This window comes from Lingula anatina, chromosome 10, assembly GCF_051362555.1.
Source record: "Lingula anatina isolate TDL-2025a chromosome 10, LinAna3.0, whole genome shotgun sequence".
NCBI lineage: Eukaryota > Metazoa > Brachiopoda > Lingulata > Lingulida > Lingulidae > Lingula > Lingula anatina.
The window spans coordinates 876,654-900,882 of NC_141776.1; the positions used below are offsets into that span (position 1 = coordinate 876,654).

The window sequence follows — 24,229 nt, forward strand, 5'->3', positions numbered from 1 at the left end:
AAAACCAAATCAATCGCTCCATCGATGCATATATCACAGTAATACTGCCTTTGTCTACTAGTTTATATCTATCGAATGAAATAAGGCAATGTTTATCTTTTCACACCCCCCCCCCACCCTACCATGACAGTAGTTTACATAATCCTGTATTGGCCAAGAGAAGATGCTACGCATTATTGGAGGTGAATATTTCAGATTGGTGAAGATCAGAAACATTCTGTCTATGAAGTTATGAACAAGACAAGATGAGGTTACTGCCCTTCCATGATCGTTGCCCAACGGATACCCTTTTTCGGCCATATATCTCTAAAACTGGAACTACCCAAAAGGGCGTTATTCTGGAACCCCTTCAGTAATTGCTGAGGGTTATGTGATCAAACAATGTAGTATGGTGACCATTTCGTGGTCTGAAATTCATCCCTGATGCGTGTAACTTGTGCATGAAAGATACAGCAACCGCGGGGCGTGTTCGCACGCGTTTTAAATTGGACGGAAACGCTTGAGGTTACATCAATATTTAAGCCGTGTAGTATCGGTTTTGCAATGTAATATAACACCCACATGTATTATCTGTCTGTTAATCTTCTACATTGTTGTTTCAATGTGGTGTGAATACCAAATAATGCCACCTTTAAAAGATTTCTTTACGCTATCTGACCGCGTGTAAATTGAACGATATCATAATAATAAATACCCATTGTGGTACGCGCAGGACCAATATCATTTTGATGACTCTGTAAACAAGTCCATTATATCGTGATGAGCATCGCCTTTGGGTTGACTTTTTTCGGTGAATAGATCGTTTTTACACCAGGTGTTGAGGTGGGCATCATTGTCAATGATTGCTGAGGTGAACGTGGTGTATTATAGATGATAAAGTAAATCCTCTCTACTTAAAACCATCTAACGTCACGGCGAGGCAGGTACCTGTTCAGTAATTGTCTATCGTTCGATCTCAGGTGCTTTAATTCTAACTATCACCGTTTGCTAAGACTTCAGTGTGCGTCATTCTTACATGACTTCTATTAGTCACATCTTATAAACTAGTAGACCGTCTAGATTTATTTGGACTGATCATTTTCATATTTATGTGTAATTTTAAAGTCTTCATCTGAAACAGTTAACCTTTAATCTCATTGGAATTTCAGCGGAATGCTTTGTCGCACTCGTTTTTGGAAATCACTTAATAGTTGTACCACAATGATTGTATTTCTAACTGTCCCTAGTTACTGAGCTTAAGTTGAAACTGAAAATACCGTCTTCTTGGAACGACTAATTCCGCCGAGCAAACTGATCTTCATATCCAAATTGTATTATGATATCGTTCAATTTCCAACGACCTTCTGAAAGCAAATATAATTTATCAGCCCTTGGTCCTAAAGCTGAACAAGTTGATTAATGAATCCTGTTCCAGCACGTTTTCCTTACATATCGGTAATTAATTATTTGTGATCGGGAGTTGAATAATGTTTACACTCCGCCGCTGTGTTATGGCGTCAACCGGAAAAACAGGACATTTATGAAAATTAAATCTTAGAATGATACATGATAATTTTTTCAATTATTTCATTCAACGCTAATTTGCAAGCAGGAAAAGTGGCTTAATGTCTAATGTTGAATCATCAGACACGATTTAAGATATTACTTGATCTAGATTATCATACAACTTTAATGGATGTCTTTTTAATCCGATTTGCCAAAGGCTTTATTTTTTCTGGCAATTTACTCCTTTTTTTAAACATGGGTGCATATAAAACAATTGGATTTTTTTATGTTAACATCAGTTAATGCAAGACAAAGGAACTAGATTTAACGTTATTTAAGTGGATTAGCAAAATACGTTTTGGAGATTTGAGATGCAATAAGGCACTGAAAAAAAAACAGGTGTTTGCGTCACAGTGATGCTTAACACCATTAATTCCGTGGCATTACATATAACCCAGTCATACTGGTAAAGATAAATAAATAAATAAATAAATAAATAAGAAGAAAAACAAAGAGAATGCACTGAATGTTCAACGTCAATCACTGTCATAGCGCGGTTAAATTAACTGGAAAATAATCTTGATACGTTATGCGCCATGACAACTTATTTGATCATTATATGCATGTTTTGCAATATTATCCATTTAACTTATTCTCATTAATCATTTCTATCTTATTATTTCCCTTTGTTTATCAATATCAATAAATAATGTAATTGTCTTTTCTTACATTAACGCTGTAATCATTGAATTGTCGTAAACAAAGTTCTAATTCTCGAAAGTCCAAATTCGCATCATGCATTCATTACATTCTTAATTATAGAAGAATAAAGCATCACGCTTCAAAAGCTCATTATTGGTAACAAAACAAGCTGAAAATAAACGGTATGCGTCTCTTTTGCGATGTCATTGATTATATTCAGGCGTTAATGTAATCACGCGTAAAGGACGCTAGCCAAGGTTTACGGGTTTTTTTCTTGTTGTTTGTACATGCAGGTCTTTAAGTTGTAAATTCGATCCTTTTTTTTTTCTCTGTATCATTAGAACAAAATTTCCTTATTTTCTTTCTTTTATCTTATATTTTTCTTTATTCTAGTTGAACCTTACCATCTTACCCATTACTCGCTCACGTTTCGTTCATGAGCATCTTGCAAACATGACTATTTTAATTTTTATGTTAAAACACCCGTACCAAAGGGATCATTCCCAGACCCTATGGTTCTAACTGTGAATCGATCTATCTCCAATGAGATTCTCGCTCATTGCAATCAACTTAAACGGCTTAGATATCTGTCTCTCCTACTGAAGCTGCTAGGGGGTAATTAATTATCGTTTAGCAGCTTCAGTAGGCGTGACAGACCTCTACGTCGCTGAAGCCGAAAGTAATTTAGCGAGAAACCCCTTGGAGATGGACCTATCCTGTTAGATCGATCTAGGCATGGGAACCCAGTCAAATACTATTTCATGGCCGTAGAAATAAAAACACTCGTGTAAAAGAACATATGGATCCCACTTTTAGCCGCCAGCACTACAAACGTCCTTAACACGACAAAGGGTGGAAGATCAATTGCTTGATTCCCGGTCGAAAGTGAAGTGATAAAAGTGAGTTATTGTTGTGTGAATCATGTTTTCACCGCCGGCGGAAGCTGGCCGTGTAGGTACATGGCGTACTTCCGTGAACAGCGTTTATATCCTGGACGTGTAGGAACACTTCACGGAATGGGCGTGATAATTGACGTGTATTTGATACGCAAAGAGGCCCCGGGAAAGATTGTGAGGGGGGGGGGGGTTGAGAGAGAGAGAGATGCACTTACATTTGCTCTGAATCGCATATTAAACCCAATTCAGCGATCATCATAATGTACTTTAAATTGAAACCGTGCATTTCAAACACCGTGAAACGGATCATAATCTATCTTATCTAACGTAAATCATGACAGAAATAAGGATGAATTAACGGTTACACAAGCTTGATGTGTTTTTGTATGTGTTTCTCTGCTCTGATGTCCTGATGATCTATTCTGTTTAGCTTAAATCCTAACGGCCGTTACATCGATCATCATGAAACAAACCAAATATTAACCCCCTTTTTTTAGAATTTCCATATTACTTTATCAACATACTACTGTTAAAGTTGACAAATCCAAAAGTTAATACGGAATGACGATAAAATATGACGCATGTTTTTATAAAATAGGTTGACCTAAAGCAAGCATGTGCCAACAAAGATAACGAACAGATGTAGATTGGCACTTAAAGGCAAATGATACATGTACTGGCAAGTTAATCATTTTACATATAAGGAATATTGTGTTCCATCATTCAGTATAAATGTGCCTGTACTTCTGTGTATGAGGGTTTGTTACAAAGATTACAGATGGTAACAGACAGAAAGACAGACAGACGGACATACTGACAGACGGAAAGAGCGGCAAGTAGGCAGACCGAAAGGAAAAACCACCAGAATTCCATACAATTATACAAACACAACTAAATGTTTGACATCAATAATTCTTTGCGTAATATGATAAACGTTTGTTTTACTGTGAATGATTGCGCAAAGTTTGCTTACACACGTAGGGCGAGAGACATAAAAAAGATAAACAAAAGGAGAAAAAAATCAAACAAAGACAGCTCACTAGATGTCATCAATACAGTGGGCTTTACGCGCTGTAGATTATGTAGCTCTTCACGTCCGCCGCAATAACTACAGTACTCTATCCCTATCGATCATACCCGCGGCTTTCTATGCCGACGGTCGATACTGTATTCTTTTCTCTAATGAAAATATTGTCAGACCAAGTGTGCTAAAGCATTATCACCGAGTCAAGTCTATTGACCGAAATGATACGCACCATAATTCTTCCATCTTGTCAACATTATTCAACAGGTAGACGACGGTGGAATGGCTTCCATTATACTAATTTTTCCTGGGATTGAAAAGTACCATTAGAAATATGAGTGAGATCTACCGATCTTTGCTCTGCACTAAATTATTCAGATTGATTGCAAGTGGAATATTGGTACGAAAAAAAATAATGTCACTAATTTTTCTTGCGTTTATAGGATATTTTTACATATTTGAATCGCTCTCTGATTAATTTCAAATCAAAGTGTACTGTATATACAAGCATGCACTATTTCTACAAAATCCGTTTGACTTCACTTCGCATAAACAGAGTAATTGATCACCTACGACTACTAGAAGATTCTCGTAATATAGCAACTGACCAGGTACCATGAATAATTATACTTTAATACCTCCCCGTAGTTGTAATGGATGTAGTCTTGACGTAAATCTGATCTGAACGAGAGTGTGAGCAAATATTTTGATGAATTGTACAAGTAAAATGTACAACATGAACTACCTGTAGGTGGGAACTGCTCGTGCCTGGGAGGGGGGGGGGAGGGGAGGGGGGGGTGGGGGTTAGCTGGCACCTGTGAAGGTTACTCTTGGTGATGTCATCTAGGTAAACCACGTGTGTGTGTGTGTGTGTGTGTGTGTGTGTGTGTGTGTGTGTGAGAGAGAGAGATGTGTGTGTGTGTGTGTGTGTGTGTGTGTGTGTGTGTGTGTGTGTGAGAGAGAGAGAGAGATGTGTGTGTGTGTGTGTGTGTGTGTGTGTGTGTGTGAGAGAGAGAGAGAGATGTGTGTGTGTGTGTGTGTGTGTGTGTGTGTGTGAGAGAGATGTGTGTGTGTGTGTGTGTGTGTGTGTGTGTGTGTGAGAGAGAGAGATGTGTGTGTGTGTGTGTGTGTGTGTGTGTGTGTGTGTGAGAGAGAGAGAGAGAGAGAGAGAGATGTGTGTGTGTGTGTGTGAGAGAGAGAGAGAGAGAGATGTGTGTGTGTGTGTGTGTGTGTGTGTGTGTGTGTGTGAGAGAGAGAGATGTGTGTGTGTGTGTGTGTGTGTGTGTGAGAGAGAGAGAGATGTGTGTGTGTGTGTGTGTGTGAGAGAGAGAGAGAGAGAGAGATGTGTGTGTGTGTGTGAGAGAGAGAGAGGTGTGTGTGTGTGTGTGTGTGTGTGTGTGAGAGAGAGAGAGATGTGTGTGTGTGTGTGTGTGTGTGTGTGTGTGTGTGTGTGAGAGAGAGAGATGTGTGTGTGTGTGTGTGTGAGAGAGAGAGAGAGATGTGTGTGTGTGTGTGTGTGTGTGTGTGTGTGTTTGTGTGTGTGTGTGAGAGAGAGAGAGAGAGAGAGAGAGAGGAGTTTTATTGCGTCGCTTTCGGCCCGTCTCTTACTTCAGAAAGTAGAGCTGTCTATCCGATTAATTAATCCACCCAACGAATCAATATGTCTAGCACATGTGGGTGGAAAGGAGAAAGCACCAGCAGAACGGTGAGGTTTAAATTTCCAGTGACGGTGCTTAATGTGTCCGACTTGTGCACTGCTGGATTGGGATCATAAAGGATTTGATACATTTGTATTTAGGATTTTGTTTCTCTGTGTGTGCCGTAGCCCCTAATCACCTGCATACGCGCAAACACACACACGCACACACACACACACACACACACACACACACACACACCCTCTAGTCAGATTACTGGCGTACTATGTGATCTGAATTATGTAATCCCGGGCGAAATATTATTTGATTATTCGATACATGTATATGTATCTTAACTAATAAGTTTAAATGTTGCCGCCAACTAAACCTTTTTTCATGCTTTCCCCCACTTAAGCATTTATGAAATATAAAAAAGGGAGCGGTTCTTAGTGTATGTGATAAGATAAGAGAAGTGAATCCAAATATTTTTTGTAATAATACCATTGGTATCTGGGAGTGGTTATTGCTGCAGATGCAGTGTCCCGAAGGAGCCCATTCCAGTAATGAATTGTACACACAGACCATCCAATCATCGTAATGTATTGTTCCTTGTTAACATTGGGGTATTTGTGCAGCAGATTATGATATGGCTGAGTTATCGGAGCAGTCAATGAAAATGGAAAAATACAACATTACACTTTTATGAGGGGCTATAATCTTATATGGTTTATAAAAAAAGAGGCCAAAGCTCCAACACCAAAGCTTAAAAATTGTTTTCTGAGTATTTTGATTTGCAAGTGTACTGCTACTACAGGCATCTATTAGATAGGAAACACCTATTTCATGTTTAATAATTTCGCAGGATGCGCTGTCCTATTATCTTAGATCTCTTGAATTGGGAAATTCCCTGTGCATATCAGGGTCGGATCCAGAGCTATTTTCTGTCAGTCTTCCAAATTATGTTTGTTGATCCATCTTCCATTTTTGACCGTCTCCCGACAGAAAAAAAATTAGATACCCGTCAATGTAAACACGAAAATCTGACCGTCTTCCAGAAACAGAAGACGGCCTCAATCCACCCCTGTATATTGCAACATACGTAGGGTACAAGGATGAAAAATGTACTTGGTTTTTGCGTCATTTTGTTCGCCATGCTGTTTTTTTATCTTCCTCTTCCTGGGATATCTAGAACAGAGGGAGAGTGATGAGCTGAAGAACCTCAAAATCTTGGGAGGGGCTTATGCACGTTGCCCCCCCCCCCCCCCCCCCCCCCCCCCCGTCCCCCATAGCACCACTAACGTGTAGCTTTCTTGTCCTGCGTTAGTTTGAGTGTTATTTTATACGTATAGGGGTAATTTGTGACAATATTTAAGAACATTCTCAATAAAACAATGGACAGATGTTATCGCTGAATAATACGCATGCGCTAAGGAAAGCAGACTACAGATTCAACAAACAGACACAATAATTGCATACTCTGTCAGTGTTCATTTTTCTCAGTACTACTATTTGTTGGATTTGTTTTTTCTCATTTTTCTCAGTACTACTATTTGTGGATTTGAATCTGCTATGGACAGACATTTGCGGAGAGTACGTCACAGGAATTGGAAAATATATATATCTAGAGGAAGAAATGTTGGGTGGTCTCTCACACAGCACCTAGTACATGCAGATCTGTGCACGTAAAGAAAAAAAAGAGCATATTCTAAATTAAAAAGTATTAATGCCAATCATTATTTTATAACAGCATTAGAGCTGTTACGTCACAACGTGTGTACTTTATGTTTTTGGGCAACACCCCCTTAAGTGGGATTTCTTGTTTTAGTTCGTACTAAATTGATGAACATGAAGTTACACGTGCGTATAATTGTAACTTTCGTTCCTTGCCTGTTCTGTCAGATTCTGCATCCTTGTTGGAATTCGTCCTTGTGATTTTTATCAAAAGTCAGACAGTTATTCGCATGTTACATTTAGATGCGCTGAGAATATTGTTTGACAAATGTGAAAATTCTGTTTAGCAAAGTTCACGTTTGTACACCTCTTTAAACCATTATGGTTAGCGTATTTCTCATACTGCATATACCTGTAGAGTTGAAACGGAAGAAAAAGCGGGGAAGGGCCACATTTTAGAAAGGACGCTAGGAGAAGTAAGTTAAAGTACACCTCCCAAGACCCAAATGGAAAGTACACGTCTGTCACAAGAAGCGACACATTGTTAGAATAATTACATTGAACTCCAGGCTGCTTCTCTCCAGAGATCAAGATATTATACAGTAATAATAAGACATCCGATTACTCCTTTTCATTCTCTGGGGCATGCAGCCCGCACAAGTTCAAACAATTCTTTCCAAGTCCATGTCAATTTTGTACGGGTTAGTCATAAAAGTCCATTTAAAGCGATTATTGATGGGTTTAATCAGATGAGACTGCAGAATAAGAGGTTTATTCTCGTATGAGGTCTTGGTTGGATGACACTTGAGTGTTACAGGACTGAGGGTCATGTAGAAGGCGCAGTAAATTAGAGATTGGAATTAAAGAAATTAGGGAACGAAGTATTTGTATTGGAATAAAGTGAGGTGTGTGACTTATAATGTCACATGCTATAAATGTGTCATGTTAAAACAATTCTGCTTAAATACGAACGCGAGTTCTGGAAAAAAATACATCACAAAAAGGAATCAAATTTCGAAGTTTTATTAAAGCTACAAATATTAATTTTAATTTAAAAATATCGATGAAGGGCGTTGAATTTGAAATTTGAAAAGAAAAGGGAAAACGTGATTGCGATTGCTTGTGAGTGCCTGGGAGCAAGTAATGGGGAGGAGTTAGATTTGGGGTTTAGCGGAAATATGGATGACTATTTGCCAATCATCTTCCCCGTATACCCCTCAGAAAAATTCAAATAATTCCCTCTTTCGACTTGGATACTAAAAAAGTTAACACTGAACTGATACTTGCGGACCCGAAAAGTTCACATACAACCGTCTTTAATTTAATCAACTCATCAATAACTAAAACCTTTCGATCTGTTTGCGGGTTATGTCTTCCCGTCTAGACAGTAATCCGAGTCTTTACCATCGGTCTTGCAAAATACCAGCATGAATAAAGAGGCCTATGAGTTAAGAGTGGCAGCAAATTATAGATTATTGCTTTTAGATTAACACAATTGTTCCCCAACTAAAAGGTCATTTTGGAACAACGTGGGATTGTTGGCTGAGCAATAAAAACCATTAACTTGTTATATTTGTATCACGCAAATGTGTCTTATTTGGCAGGTATACGATATCGGTGATTCCCCGAGAGATTTTTTGCAACAGGGTATAAAATGTGGATTTACTTCAAAACTCCAATTCCCGTGGTGCATTTATGAATGTATTTCTGGCATTGAAATGACGCTGAAGCAAGTTGAAATTTTGTGCCTCTCACTCTATGGCGTAAATGTGTATGTCAAGAGGTTTTGAAGGCAAGGCATTTATACATCGGCCATTCACATTTCAAACCTTTAGTATAGCTATAGACAGCAGCTGAAAACAAGATGGCGGTCTATACAAAGACATCATAGCTCATTTGCTATACGAATTGACTACACTATATATATGAATTTAAATGGGAGATTTTCGAAACGCGAAAGTGTTTAACTAACGAATGCTAAAAACAAAGGTCCCACATTTTCCTGAAGCTAAATATTCCATGCCTGCATAAATTGCACCGGTAATGCTCTCTCCCAATTTAGGCCTAGAAAAAGTTTCCTCAAAAGAAAAGACCTGATGTATGTATTCCCTGTGAAATGCACAGGATAATGTGACAATATAAAGGTAACGAAAAACATTTACAACTAAATTATTTACTTTAAAGTGGTTTAAATAATCGGACCCAAATTACACAGACGAGTCAAGCAATGACCACATGTGTACAGGCAAATTAATTTTTTCAAATAAAACTCGATTCGGAGGGAAAATTCCTCGTAGGATACCTTCACGTATGGTCCGTAAAAACTCTAAGGACTGTACTTTTAAGCTTCTGAGCACGTAACATTACAACGGACAAGGACATGTGAACTAATGACCCAACTTCGCCAATGACGTGTCAGGTGGGACCTCAAAACTTGATCTTATCACATTACAGGGCGCGGAATGACAATCATGATCCATAAATATACAATTGTATCCATTATTCATGGCCGTTCAGTTCCCATTACGGGATCAAAGAGTGAGGTTGAACGGCACATCAATCAATTTAACCTGCAAGGGCATTGGTGGAACCGGGGCAGACACCTGGGCGCGCTAGTACCATCCCTACAGGCGCTTCCAGTTTCTTCGCTAATGTGTAGGGGGAGGGGGCTGTATTAAGGTGTGTCGTGCCATGCTATGCAAATATAAACCCGTCGACGAGGACAGTTTCACTTTCATATTAAGGACAAAGGGGTGTGAAATCGGTAGGGTTTGTCGCGACTTTTACGGAAGTAGAGGAGGGGTTCTCAAAATTCAGGGAAGGGGCGCGTGCTACCAGTAGCTATGCCCTCCTCTGGGTTGATCGGAAATTGAAACATCCCCTATTCGTCTAGCCACCAGTTTCTTTATTACACTTTTAACCCACTTATTCCACCTTGAATCACACCTTCTTCATGTCGGTAAAATGCTGAACTCTACATTCCGGCAGCGGGTCTAGTAGATGCCGTAAGAAAGGAATTGAGAAAGATGAAAAACGCTGTCCCTTCCATGTTTTTTCTACTGTTTTACCTGACATTACAACTCCCTTAACAACCTACAATTTCCTTCACTGCCATCCAGTCTCCCAAATAGAGGAGTGAGCGAACTGCTTTAATTGAAATAAAAACTTGCATCTGAGGAAGAAGAGATATCCAGAAGGTCGCTCACCTCATACAACAAGTACACACGAGAATCAATACACGGCGCTGAGTTCATATTTTTTTTCTTGACACAAACTCTTCCCAGTGAATTGTATGTGTTATATTACAAATGTAGAATAATCTAATATGGTGAACACTGACACAACTACCTGGCCATTTTTTAGCTGAAAGGGATCTAAAACCCTTGGTTCCCCAACCACACCGGTCTTTTGTTAGTTGCTTGATCTTCGAAAATCTTGTCATGCCATTTTCAAGTCATATATAATATTATTCAATTACAAAATGTCCTTTAACTCGATGAACCATATTGCATATCGGTTTAAAATATGAGTACATTCGGAATAGGTTGCCAAAATAAAAAAAAGGATTATGACGAGAAATGTCATTCTGTCTAAAAACAACGGTATGAATATCCCAATCTGTTGCACATTTTCCATGAGAAGTAGATTTAATAAATATGAAATAAGTTCAAGGTAGCTACTGGAATCTGCCTTTGTTGAAGTAGCCATATTGTTCTAATACGATAGACATACATTGGTTGCATCTGCCTTGCATCACGCCAAGCACCATTATTGATCCATATAACCTTACAGCGCCTTCAGACCGACGCAGACGATAAGTTCCCGGCTGAGTTACCGACATCGTGTTATATGACCTACAGCTAAGGTCGCCAACTTGATTTCCATTTCCTTTTCTACAGAGAATGCGGCGTGAAAATCAAAAGTGCGCTCTGTCATTGACTTCCGCACTCTCAGTTTCATAACCCGACCCACGACTGAGCTGAGAGTTCTAAGTGTGCGCTGGGCTTGCAGGAACCCTCCCCCCTCCCCCTTAACCTGGCTAATTATGTGTTATTTCAACAAACACCAGGCTAGATCGATGGCATCCCCAGGCCGCCCAGCTCTACTATCCCCTAAGCTTTACCAATTAAGTAAATGATCAATCGATCGGCCTTAGTTTATCGTGCTCCGAGGAAACATTTGGACGTGTTCATCTCAATAACATATATATTATATCAAGGCTTTTAAATCTATATTCATATATTGTATGCTAGAAAAGTAACTGATATATTATATTAAGGCTTACAAATCTATATTTATATATTTTATAGGAAAAGTACCCGTTCAGAGGACGCGTAGGGAGTTAGTTAGTGTCTAGTTTCTGCACGTTGGCAAGGCAAGGATATTTACTGCAAACGAGATTATCTTGACCAAAGATGGGCCTCTCTTATCTCATTAAATAGATGTACTGTATATGTACCGTAACACGTCAATTTGAAGGCTTCAAGTCACGTTTATAAGTCGATATGATTTACTTCATTTCGGTATATCAACATTTATTTCGCCATATTCGTTCGTACATTTGGGAATTTCCATGTGAAAAAGCAAGAAAAAAATTACATAGCTCCTACTGAGCCTTGCTTTAATGATTACAGTGTCTTTAACTCTACTGAGTCCTGTAGACATTGTTCTTGCAATGTTCTGTGCAGTTTGACAAATGACACACACAGGTCTATCTTAGACGTACACCTGTTGTATGGCTATTATCGAACATGTTACCTTATTCTTAAAGTGTAAGCATGTGAGCGAACAGTGAGTAATTCTCAATAGCAGGCTGGCGGAGACAGTCGGTATGATTTATGAACGTAGCACGATCCGGCAAATGTCTGAAACTGTTTCTAAGGAGAGTTGCTTTTGCTTAAGCACGGATGAGGCCTCCCTCCACTGGGTTGAAACCGAAATCGAGAAATAGAACCGTTTATGATTGATTTGCAGAGGTGTATCATTGGTGTCCTTGCAAATGAAAAATTATTTTGAAAAATCATTTCGAGTTCTATTGCACAAGAGGTGTTTTATTTTGACAACCATATTGAGGAAATATTTAAAATTGAGTATTTTTTTGTGCGCAGGATGCTTAGTTGTTAAAAAGCAGGATAGCATATGTTGCCTTCAGTATAAGCATATGGTTGTCATTCTCTCTAAATATTGACCATATAAAGAGTGTTATCTTTGCTGACCTCCAATCTAGCTATTATAATCCCTGATATTTTACATAAGAAAAACGTCTCAAGATAATTTTAGATCATACAAACACAAATTTTACTGAGAACCTAATTTTTGGAATAAACATGTGTCCTTCAATTATTTCTATTCTAGAAAGTACGACAATACCACCTCAATTTCTCCCACATTTTAAGAAGCTGTGCAATTATTGGAACACTGTTGCTTCACATCAATTATTGCCAGTAACCTGAAAACAGGATATCGAGTTAGACAGCGACAGTTCACCCTACGTGAATTGTGTGTTGCCGTTTACTTGTGTTCTCAGGATTTGCCAGGCTGTTGAGGTTTGAAACCGAGAAAACCGTCAGCACACTGCGTTCTTGTATTAATGGTAGTTTATGGTCTCTAGTCTTTGTTGACAAGAGGCAAACGCCCTCCCTCCACCTCGACCCCCCCCCATCTCCAAAACACTAACACATACACACTCACGCACGCACACACACACACACACACACACACACACACACACACACACACACACATATACACACACACACATACAATCACAAAACAATCACAGACACAAACACACACACAACACATACATTTGGTTAAGCGTCAAGTACTCTCACTTAATTGAGCATGACCTCAACTTTCGCCATATTACTCGGCCTCGACTTAATCTCAGCAAGTGGTCAAAAAATGGTCACGGTCTTGTAGTTAACCCCAACCCCACCCCCACCCCTCCCCCACCCCACTATCTGTAAGACTAGGGGGACTTCTCGCTGGATCTGGCGTTCCTTCGTGTCGTTACCCTTATTGAACGTCCAAACCACGGGGGATCCACGGGGGTTCCAGTGTGGATTAGTGGAGATCAATATTTTGGTTTGAATAACATGTTCTGTAAAACTATAGGTAGTTCCTAAAAGCTGGCCGTTGTGTTGCAACATGATGCGTCATGTTATTGACAACTAAGTTTTGCAATAAACTCACAATGCCAGGTTCTTGGAAACAAAACCATGAGATGATGTCCGAATTGAAAACTCAACCCTTGGTAAATAGCAATCTAGAAAAAGCACCGTGTCACTTCAGTGATTGTTTTTGATCGTTTTCTGGGAAAATATACAAAAATATCCGTTTCAAGCTTTTTTTACCCCCAGGTCATTTATGACCGTAAATTGGTTTAAGTTTGATTGGCGTGTTTTGAGACACCGAGGGCTTTTACTGGAGTGCAGGATATTGTTTCGATTGTATGGACGATAAGTCTATGCCATGAAGATCTCTTAAAGAACTTCGTTTGGCAATGAGTATCTAAGTATATATCCACAGGATTTGCTTCCTGCTTGGCTAAAGTGACAATATCTTTTCTTTTATTTTTGTTAGACAAAACTAATTTTATGACATACTTACCCCGTGTATGTTTCAAATTGGGCAACTTTTTAAAACTTACTTTTAGTTGGGTGGGGTGCTTATTACCTTACCGATGGACCGTTAGAGACCTTCCATTGGCGTCAACGTTATATGAAAGATCATTTTAAGAATTACAATGAGTTAAATGAGGATGAATATTGATTTGTTTCAGGGGGGTTGCTTTAAGAAGTGTTGCAATAAGTATTGCAATAAGCCCCCTTTTATGATTGCTTCTCAGAAACAGAAGTCATTCCTACCTATATGACGCATTTCTGACGTTGTCGAAGACTTAGCGATGTCCCTTTTTCACTGACCATTCCTTTATATTTTGGTCTGAAAAACCAATAGGCTTATCCATACATTTACAAAGTACGCACATTCTGTTCCATACTTTGAAATATACTTATGTACTTAAAAGTTATAGAATGTTCACTGCGTTACGTTGATAAATTTTAAGTTTTTGCTTTGATATACATTATTGTACAGAAATGAGAGTAATTCTCGTATCGTTGTTAAAATGTTGTCAAGATGACGTTTAGCATACAATGCATGGTTTCCCAGTCATGACGCAGTTCCATTCCGAAGACAAAGGTAAATAGAAAAGTACCCATTCAAAGGCCGCGAAGGGCTATGACATAGTTCAGAAAGTGAATTAGTAGAACTCACGGTTTCCTTTGGAAAGGGAAAGTACATATATTGGAGATAATGCATTCTTCAGTATTTAGAAAAAAACGGTACCTTTAATTTTACATTTACAACACAAGTCCTTGTACACAACATTACAGGTGGTAGGAGTGGGACAGCAGATTCTCAATCTAAGACCCCATTTCCAGTTATTAGATCGATCTACTTTAGATCGACCTAACTCCCTGGGGGTTCACGCTAAATAGCTGTCAGCCGGGCGGACACGAAAGTTAATTACCCCCTTACAGCTTGTAGTAGGCGGGACGGACATTTAAGCCGGATTATCTGACAGTAATCTAGTGAGACTCCCCGCGGGGATAGATCGATCTAAAAGCTCTGGGAATCAGCCCATCATTAGCGCCAAAATGCGGCCTTGCAACGTACATGCCGTGCAGAAGAACAATTCTCATCATTTTTCTGCTTATACCCTCCCCTTTCATTAAAGGGTGGTAATTAACTTGGGCAGACATAATTTGAATGATGCCAATAATTCACTTTTCCTCATTTATTGATGTATAACACACATAAATATATTCTATAAGTGTATATAATATAGATTAATGCACAAAATATCAATTTCTTTGGGAAAAAATTGAAAAAATAATGAATAGTCCTTGAGACACCTGTCATGGCTCCCCTAGTATAAGACATTTGAATGGACCTCTACTGACTTTTCCTGTGGCAGACTAAATGTTTGGTCTTACACCCCATTCCCATACCTAGATCGATCTAGCGGGATCGACCCATCTCCGAGGGCCTTCTCGCTAAATTACATTCCGCTTTTACCGCTCTGATGCTTGACACACGTACTGAAGCTGTAAGAGGGTAGTTAACTATCGATTAGCGGCTTCATTAGGCGTGCCAGGCATCTAATCTGAGTGCAATTTAGAGAGAATCCCCTCGGAGATGGGTCGATCTTGCTAGATCGATCTAGGTATGGAGATGGGGTCTTAAAGTTTAGACTAGTCTTCGGGTTACAACCTTTTTGAGAAACATGTACTTTACGTAAACATTTAATAAATTATCGTCTGGAAAATTGTGGCACTGGTTTCTATTAAGAGAATTGCTACGTTCTAAACAAATGGGCACCGGAAAAATGAACAACGAATGAGAAATTCTTTTCCTTAAGATAATTTTCTAAAGTTGTTCCAACTGGTGGGCAGTCAGGCCAAATGTGTTTTTAATGGGTGTGCATTAACTTCCTGTGTCGATGACTTTACAGCAGTTGAAATAAGCGTACTGGTGTGAACTTTTTCTTCCAAGACATCTTTGAAATCTTTAAGTGAAATGCAAAAGTTTTCATAACACGTTTCCTTATTGCAGGAAATAACACGCACGCAAATGTATTGCCCGGGATTCTTTAACTCACTGAATTTGTTCCCAGTGTGTGCAATGAAAAATTGCCTTACTTAACTGAACTTGACATTTTGTGTGGCACCGTGACGACCTTTTTAAATACCAAGTGTAAACATTAAATATTATTTTGAAAAGAATTAAATGCGAGGAAATATAAAGCATAGAACTGTCATGCCCAGAACTTCACTTCCTGTAGACTTTTAATCAATGTGATGGGGGAAACGTACTTTGTAAGAGCAATTTATAATCATCCTATATTGAAGTAATTATACCACTTAATCAGCGGGCTCCCCCATTAAAAGACAATTTGACTGTCAAAAAAAGAGGCATGCTAATTTCATTCTAGAGAAAACGTCTTGTCCTTTGAACACCCTGCCACTAAGGAATTGTAGGGAAGTGTACTTTAACAAAACTGTTCATAATCTACATTGTATTTTCTTGTGTGTTTGAGGACGTCTGCAATAATGGCCTCAGATCCGTTTCGGAAATGGCAAACCGCGAAGGAAAAGAGAAGTAGATTTTTAAATAATGTTTTTAGGGAGTGATTTCCCCTGAGTAAAGCGGAATGAAAAGTTAAAAAGGAAGGATATGATCATAATGATGAACTTCACCTTATGGGGGTGATCCCAAATTCAAATCAAAGTAAGAAGTGAATGCGTTTCATGCCGATAGTTTCTTTTTACGGATTATGATTAAATATATTACAGATATAAAATATCGTTGTTGAGGTCGGAAGGAAAATCGTATATTTTTTCGTACAAAATTGCACTTATATTTTTGTTTTGAGTGAGATACATGTTTAGATACCATAACTCTCTTTCCTTGCAGAAGTAAAGTGTGCACCATATAAGAGTGACTGACAATTTTTGCAATATTATGATTTTCCCAATTGGAATCGTGTGTAGAAGGGAGGGGTAAACGAAGATTAGAAGAGGTGGAAAATAATTTGATCAGCATTTGATGATAATTCCCATATTGAAATACACCATTGGTATACAACGGATACAAGGAAAGGTGTGCAATAATATGTTTGCAATCTTGGGATAATTCCTTTTTCGTAATTAGATTTTGATCAAGACGGAGATAATGATTGGTGAAAAACTAAGTGGTCGTTATCTTTGTTATCACAGTTTGACAGACATTTTCCTTTAGCGTTGGAAGTGCTTAATCATAGGGAAGGGGAAGATCATTAGTGGTGGGGAAATAATTAAACAGTAGCATATAGAATGAGTTTCCATCAAAGGTCGCTGTTGCGTTATGGGTCCAGTGTGTTGTCACAACATAACTCCAGGGAGAGGGCCCTTTCTCGTATTTTGGTCATTTCAGGGCCCGAGTAGACCCTCACTGGTCAAACGGTAAACCAAGAGTCCGACAGGCGGTCATTTAAAACCGGAAGTCTCACACGGATGAGTAGATAGTATAGTAACTTAATCACCGGACTCTACGTTTCACAATTTGTCGGCGGGACCCTCTTTTTCAATCCTGTTTTAGACACCATACATGTACCGGGTCCCTGGTTTCTGTACCTAATAATTCTTGATTTGTTACCGGTCTGAAGATTTGTTATGCAATTCCGTTTGGTCATTGTATAAAAAGATCGAAAAGGATTGAATTATAGAGCAGACTGCCATATTTTCCTCTGGTATCAATCCACTTGGATATCCACCTAAAATCCTAAGCGGTCCTTTGATAAATGTATGCCGACAAAAAATACAATTGTAGAATATTGAAGGCAAAATGTCGTTAAATGATGAAGAAGTACCGTTAAAAGCAAAGCATCTTTTCCTACTAATTGCAATACGTGCGAGCCAGAAGTGATTTTAAAACGATCAACGAGAACATGAATGCAAAATAATTATTGAAGGAATTGGTGAACAAAAAACCCTAACTAAACAAAGCATTTTTGATACACACAATATCCTTCATATAATCATTAGGAATCGAACTGTTTCGAAAAGCGAAGTCGCAGAAAACGCCAGCTGAAATTTCAGGACAAAGAAAATTAAATTGTCCTTAACCAAAGGTCATCATAGCTACGCGATTGTAGGAATATTGTTTTGCTAACATATACATCTAAACGGTCTTGAAACCTTAAATAGCTTAAAAACAATTACTTTGTAGAATCAAAATGCTGCGAGATGAATATCAATGAAACAAAAGTAGAGTCAACAGAAATTTGGGCCATAACGGTAATTGGAGTCACTTTATTGTTCTTTATTTAGATACTAAGTGGACGTCCTCTGTAATGGCTCCATTTCCGAGCAAACCTCATTGGGGCGAATATTTCTGAGTGAAGCATAGAAGTCATTTCCTTAATGTCTATTAGCAAACGGGCAGTAAAGCTGATGAACTTGATAATTTACCCCTATCCTTGGCAATGCTAAAAAATGGAAATTCCACATGACAGTGGCACAATTAAGAGCCTTTGTAGAGAGAGAGAGAGAGAGAGAAAGAGAGAGGAAAACCTAAAATAAGAGAGAGAGAGAGAGAGAGAGAGAGAGAGAGAGGGAAAGAGAAAGAGAGAGTAAAACCTAAAATAAGAGAGAGAGAGAGAGGAAAACCTAAAATAAGAGAGAGAGAGAGAGAGAGAGAGAGAGAGAGAGAAGAAAACCTTACAGAAGAGAGAGAAAGGAAGAGAAAGAGAGAGGAAAACCTAAATTAAGAATTTAGAGAGAGGGGGGAGAGAGAGAGAGGGGAAACCTGAAATAAGAGAGAGAGAGAGAGGACGGGGTGAGAGATCTAGATAATTCAACAGGTCCATTGTGTAGACCGGACCCCTCCTGTATGTACGGTAAAGCAATGCACTATTCGTGATCAATGCCCAGAAGACATACAATAATGTTTCTACGAGGAAGAAAAATGTGCCTAACCAATTCCTATTAGCTGCATGAATTTTCACAATATTGGCATTTTCACCCAGCTAATGACACCAGTAGCAAGGCAATTAGGTAAGCGGTCGTTCCAGGTTATTTATTGCCACGTTCCCTGTTATTTATGATGTCAATTCCATGTTTTTTATGATACCGGAACCTCCTTCACTACATTTTATTGAAGCGTAGATACGTTGTTAGTACCCCATCCATCTCATTCAGAAAGCAGTATGAGGAGAAATATTTCGGTGAAGCACTTCGTGTACTCGTAGTGTGTAAATTACGCCATTTCGTTTAAATAGAAGCATGATAAATAGTTGATAAATTCTACTGCGCAATACTGTATTAGAATTACGTATTTCAAATCAAATACCTTCATGCAAAACTAGATTAATGTGTTGCATCACCTTCTGGGGATAGCGCGGAAGTTAAGCAAACGGAGATAACGGTCTATGAAAGGCAAAGATGCTGATTTAGTGACGGGAAATAAACTGTATGAAATGGGTCACATCGCACTTCAAACGCTTTCTCTTGATGTCAAAGGTGAACTGCGTTTTATTCATTCATTCTAATCTTGTCCAAACGAAGAATGACAACTCTTATTTAACTTCCGTTTGTCCCTGGATTTCGAACCATCTCTTACAAAAATAAATGCGAAATTTAAATCTAAATCCAGTTTCTACAAAACGCTATTTGAAGAAACCCTCTCTGGAACGCGGCCATAAAACTCGGTCCTTTGCTTTTTATTGTACAATGTACTTGTAAGATAAAAATGTTGCTGCTTTGTACTTGACAGCATCTATCAATGCATAACGAAAATATATGTAACTTGTTTGAGGTTTGTCCAACAACGATAGTAATTTTGCTGGTAATTAGGAAATATTGAATAATATCTTAACGCCGCTCTAGCTACAGTGTAGTATCTGTGAGACGCCATTTCAGAATCGAAATGACGTCGGTACGTCGAAAATGTTCTGTTAGGATAAAAATCAACCGAACTAGTAGTTAAGTACAAAGTTATTATAAAGGAACAGAGCTCATCAGGAGGCCGGACAAAAATGAAAACAATTCATTTATTTTGTCATAACCTACTGGGGTGAGATTTCAACAGATAACTCTAAAAAACCTCCTTTTCGAATAAACCGCCAATACGGATTTTAGAATAACGATTTATGGGTAACCAAAGAGCTTCCAGGTCAGCCACAATTAGTCAACTGGAGATAATCGGAGAATAAATCAACGTTTTTGGAGCCATAAGGCCTAATCTCAGTCGCATTAAGAATCCAGCAAAATGCACTCTCATATTTCAGTGTCTTAATTAGAGAATCTATTAATATTCCCATTACTCTGGAGCAGCTTTCACTTCAAACGTAGAGATAAATTGATGCCATAAGTGGAAATTTGTGAAGACAAAACACTGACGGATCCAAGATTTTGCTAAGGTGGGGGGGGGGAGGCACAAAAAAAAAACGAAAATGGTAGCATTGATTTGTAAGGCACAAGGATTAAAATAATGCTTGTTTTCTATCATATCATTCGTAAGACTGTTTTCTTAGTTTTATTTAGTAGAATAGAAAGGGACTCCCTGAGGCTCAAGGATCGATGAGGACTGAATCCACCATTGAAAACAGCTGAAAATAGTAGAGACATGAAAAACTCATGAAAAGTTTTGGAGAATGAGAATAATCCTTCAAAATGTGTACAAACCAATACTTTTATCTGTGTCAGTGGGACATGTTTGGCCTACTGCCAATATACATAGACCAATAAGAACCTTCTCAAGCGAAAGATGCATCTCTAGCGTTTGGCTAAGAACAAAAATAGCTAGTATTCCTCTGACAGTTAATTATCTGCAGCATTTGCATGGGTGGGAACAGCCACGCAAATTGTTTTGACATCTCTCTTTAAGGGTTAATTAAAGGTCGAAAGCCACTGTCCAAACCAATTCACGTAGACTCACGTGGGGGTTCGAAGGTTCTGATTAGGGGGGTCCCAGTGGAGATCAAGGTGCCCCTTTGCGCCTGCGCAGTTGTAACTCGAGTTGTCGTGGACAAGATAGGCCACCAAGTGGTCCTCTGAGTGCAGACAACTTCTGTTGAAGTTGATGGCTACCGCACGATTGCTTTTCCCAATTTTTGACAGATCAGATAACATTTCCGCTAAAAGGCAACCCCCACGCGCCGATAATCTGACTTGCAGTGCATTTGATGTCAGCGGATCCCAATGGCTCTCGAAAAATCTCATCGAAATATGTAAAGGTTTGAAGATGCGTAAAAATTCAATAATAAATGATAATAAAATAAACACACAAAAGGAAGAAAATTAGATAAATTGCAATATTGAACGATCACAATTGGGCTGTATGAAAGAAGAAAAAAGGGGGAACGGGTACTGGTATTGGTCAATTTGGGAAATACAATCCACCTTCTTTGCGTATCGAAATGGAATGGAGGTGGTGAGGAGGTGAAATCATTTACCGTATGGTCATTTATGACGAGATTTCTTCAAGCTTTATGCGCCTGGTCTCTCTTCTCAATTGGTGTTAGCGCTCATCTGCCACAAGCCCTATACTGGAATAAGTCAAGAGAACTGTTCTAACTACCTGATGCAGGGGCGGATTGAGGCCGTCTTCTGGGTCTTCCAGAAGACGGTCAGATTTTCAAGTTTACATTAACAGGTATCTTATTTTTTCTGTCGGAAGACGGTCAGAAGTGGAGGATGGATCAACAAAGATAATTTGGAAGACTGTCAGAAAATGTCTCTGGATCCACCCCTGTGATGTAACTCCGTATGCATGAGATAGTCCTAAACAAAATGAATGGAAATGTATTTACAGATGAATACGTGGTGTGATTACTCACTCAATGTGCCATGATAAATTAGACACGTATTTTTATAATTAGATAAACCACCGGTGTGCTAGTAAACTGATTAATCAGATGAAATCCATTGCAGTGGTCTAAAATAAGTTACGTACATATTACAAAGACGTCCTTCAAACTTACATTGTACCTTGTATGATAAGGAATAGACAGTTGTGGTGAAGGAATTTATTTGAGAAAATTTGTACACATATCTGAATGCATGTCTGTCGATCCTTTAGTCTTACTGCCTCTCTATCTGTCTATCTGGTTCTCTCTCTCTGACTGTCTGTCCGTCTGTTTGATCGTCTGTCTGTCTGTCTGTCTGTCTGTCCGTCTATCTGTCTCATTTTCTGTCTGTCCTATTGTCTGTCTGTTTCTCTGACCACACAAATAACTTATGTAAACTTTTTATAGAACCTTTTTTTGTCAATTAAACTATACAAATATGACAAAAAATGACGCAAGTGATATTACAAACAGCATTTCTTTTTTTTTTCAGCCAAACTAGACAGTGTAAAAACCTTCATGAGCATCCGAAGGGTCCCTCTGAAACTCCAGGACAGGGTCATCAAATGGTTTGACTATCTATGGATGTGTAACAAGTCTGCCGACGAGGACAAAACTCTAAGTCTTCTGCCAGACAAACTGAAGGCAGAGATAGCCATTCATGTCCATTTGGACACTTTAAAACGGGTGGAAATATTTCAAAACACGGAGGCAGGCTTCCTGTGTGAGTTGGTGCTTCGGCTGCGTCCTGTGCTGTTCTCTCCTGGGGATTATATATGCAGAAAAGGTGGGTCTGAGGAATGGGTAACGAGAGAGAGAGAGAGAGAGAGAGAGAGAGAGAGAGGTGAAAATGCAAAAAAAAAGAAATGAAAATGTAACAGAGAGAGAGAGAGAGAAGGAGGAGAGAGAGAGAGGTGAAAATGCGAAGAGAAAGAAATAAAGATGTAACACACACACAGAGAGAGAGAGAGAGAGAGAGAGAGAGAGAGAGAGAGAGAGAGAGAGAGAGAGAGGTGAAAATGCTAAAAAAAAGAAATGAAAATGTAACAGAGAGAGAGAGAGAGAGAAGGAGGAGAGAGAGAGAGGTGAAAATGCGAAGAGAAAGAAATAAAGATGTAACACACACACACACACACACACACAGAGAGAGAGAGAGAGAGAGAGAGAGAGAGAGAGAGAGAGAGGTGAAAATGCGAAGAAAAATAAATGACAATGTAGCACACACACAGAGAGAGAGAGAGAGAGAGAGAGAGAGAGAGAGAGAGAGAGAGAGATGAAAAATCGAAAAGAGAGAGAGATGAAAGAGGACTACATAGTCAGGGGAGCAGAGAAATGATCTGTGCTTGGTCTCTGGTCCTGTCAAAAATGATGAGTGATATTAAACGATAAGCGCTGTGCAACCTTTTATCTTTGATTTATAATGTTGATTGAAAAAAAAATGATACATTGTCATTTTTCAACGGTGGCATATTTATGTTCGATTTTTAAAGAAGGAATTTATGTTTACAACAGTGAAACAAGTCCGATAGAATGATAAGGTCTACTTCCTTCACAAATTTAGCATTTGGATGTTTATAAGGAACATTTCATAAACCTACAACAACTCGCGAATCAAATGTAATTAGAAATACATAAACCTTTCAGTTATCAGTTCTTTTCAACCAAAGTTTTATTTCCCTTGCAGTGTATTTTTCAAGAACTATTTCCTGTGATATATTTTATTAATGGTATAATTTAAGATGTCCTAAAAGGTCATACATCATGCAAACATCGTTAAGGTTGCACTAAGTTTCTTAAGAACATAACTGTAATCTTGATGTGACCGAGAGAGAGAGAGAGAGAGAGAGAGAGAGAGAGAGAATTTAAAATACCAAGCTTAGGTGAATTAGATGCTATTTTCATTTTATTCTCTTTTATCTTCATATTAGTTATCGGTATACCTAATAGCTTTGATTTGCTGTTTATTCTGTTTCTTTGGAACGTAACTGGAATCTTGATATGAGTTTCAGGGAAAGAGAAAGGGGGAGAGAAAGAAATTGAATCACCAATCTTAGGGGAATTAGATGCTATTTTCATTTTATTATTTTTTATCTTCATATTGGTATATTAATGGCGTTGTTTTACGCGCACCTGAATCTTACCACTCGATTTTCTGTCATTTCTCCTTCCATTGCTCGGCATTGTATTCTTATAGAATTAACAAGACCGTGTCAACGGAAGCATGGTGCGCAGATAAAACGCTTTTGACAAATTGTGTCAATAACATCATAATGGTTAAATATATCAATGACACCAAAATTCAAAAGCCACAATCATTTAATTGTGGTTGTATTGAGAAAAATAAACTCTAAATGAAAAAGTATACTGATGAATGAGCTATATGCTGCAAGAGTAGGCTGTTATCAGTTGGTTAGGTCTGGCT

General features: G+C 38.6%; 1 protein-coding gene across 4 annotated transcripts in view; it reads left to right on the forward strand.

Annotated features, from left to right (window-relative positions):
- Positions 1 to 24,229, forward strand: part of LOC106181013 (uncharacterized) — a 64,561-nt gene that overhangs the window by 34,075 nt on the left and 6,257 nt on the right. For all 4 annotated transcript variants that reach the window (XM_086997418.1, XM_086997419.1, XM_086997417.1 and 1 more), the window contains one exon: positions 22,301 to 22,594. In XM_086997418.1, the coding sequence (XP_086853544.1) occupies positions 22,301 to 22,594 (294 nt within the window). The remainder of the gene's footprint in view (positions 1 to 22,300; positions 22,595 to 24,229) is intronic.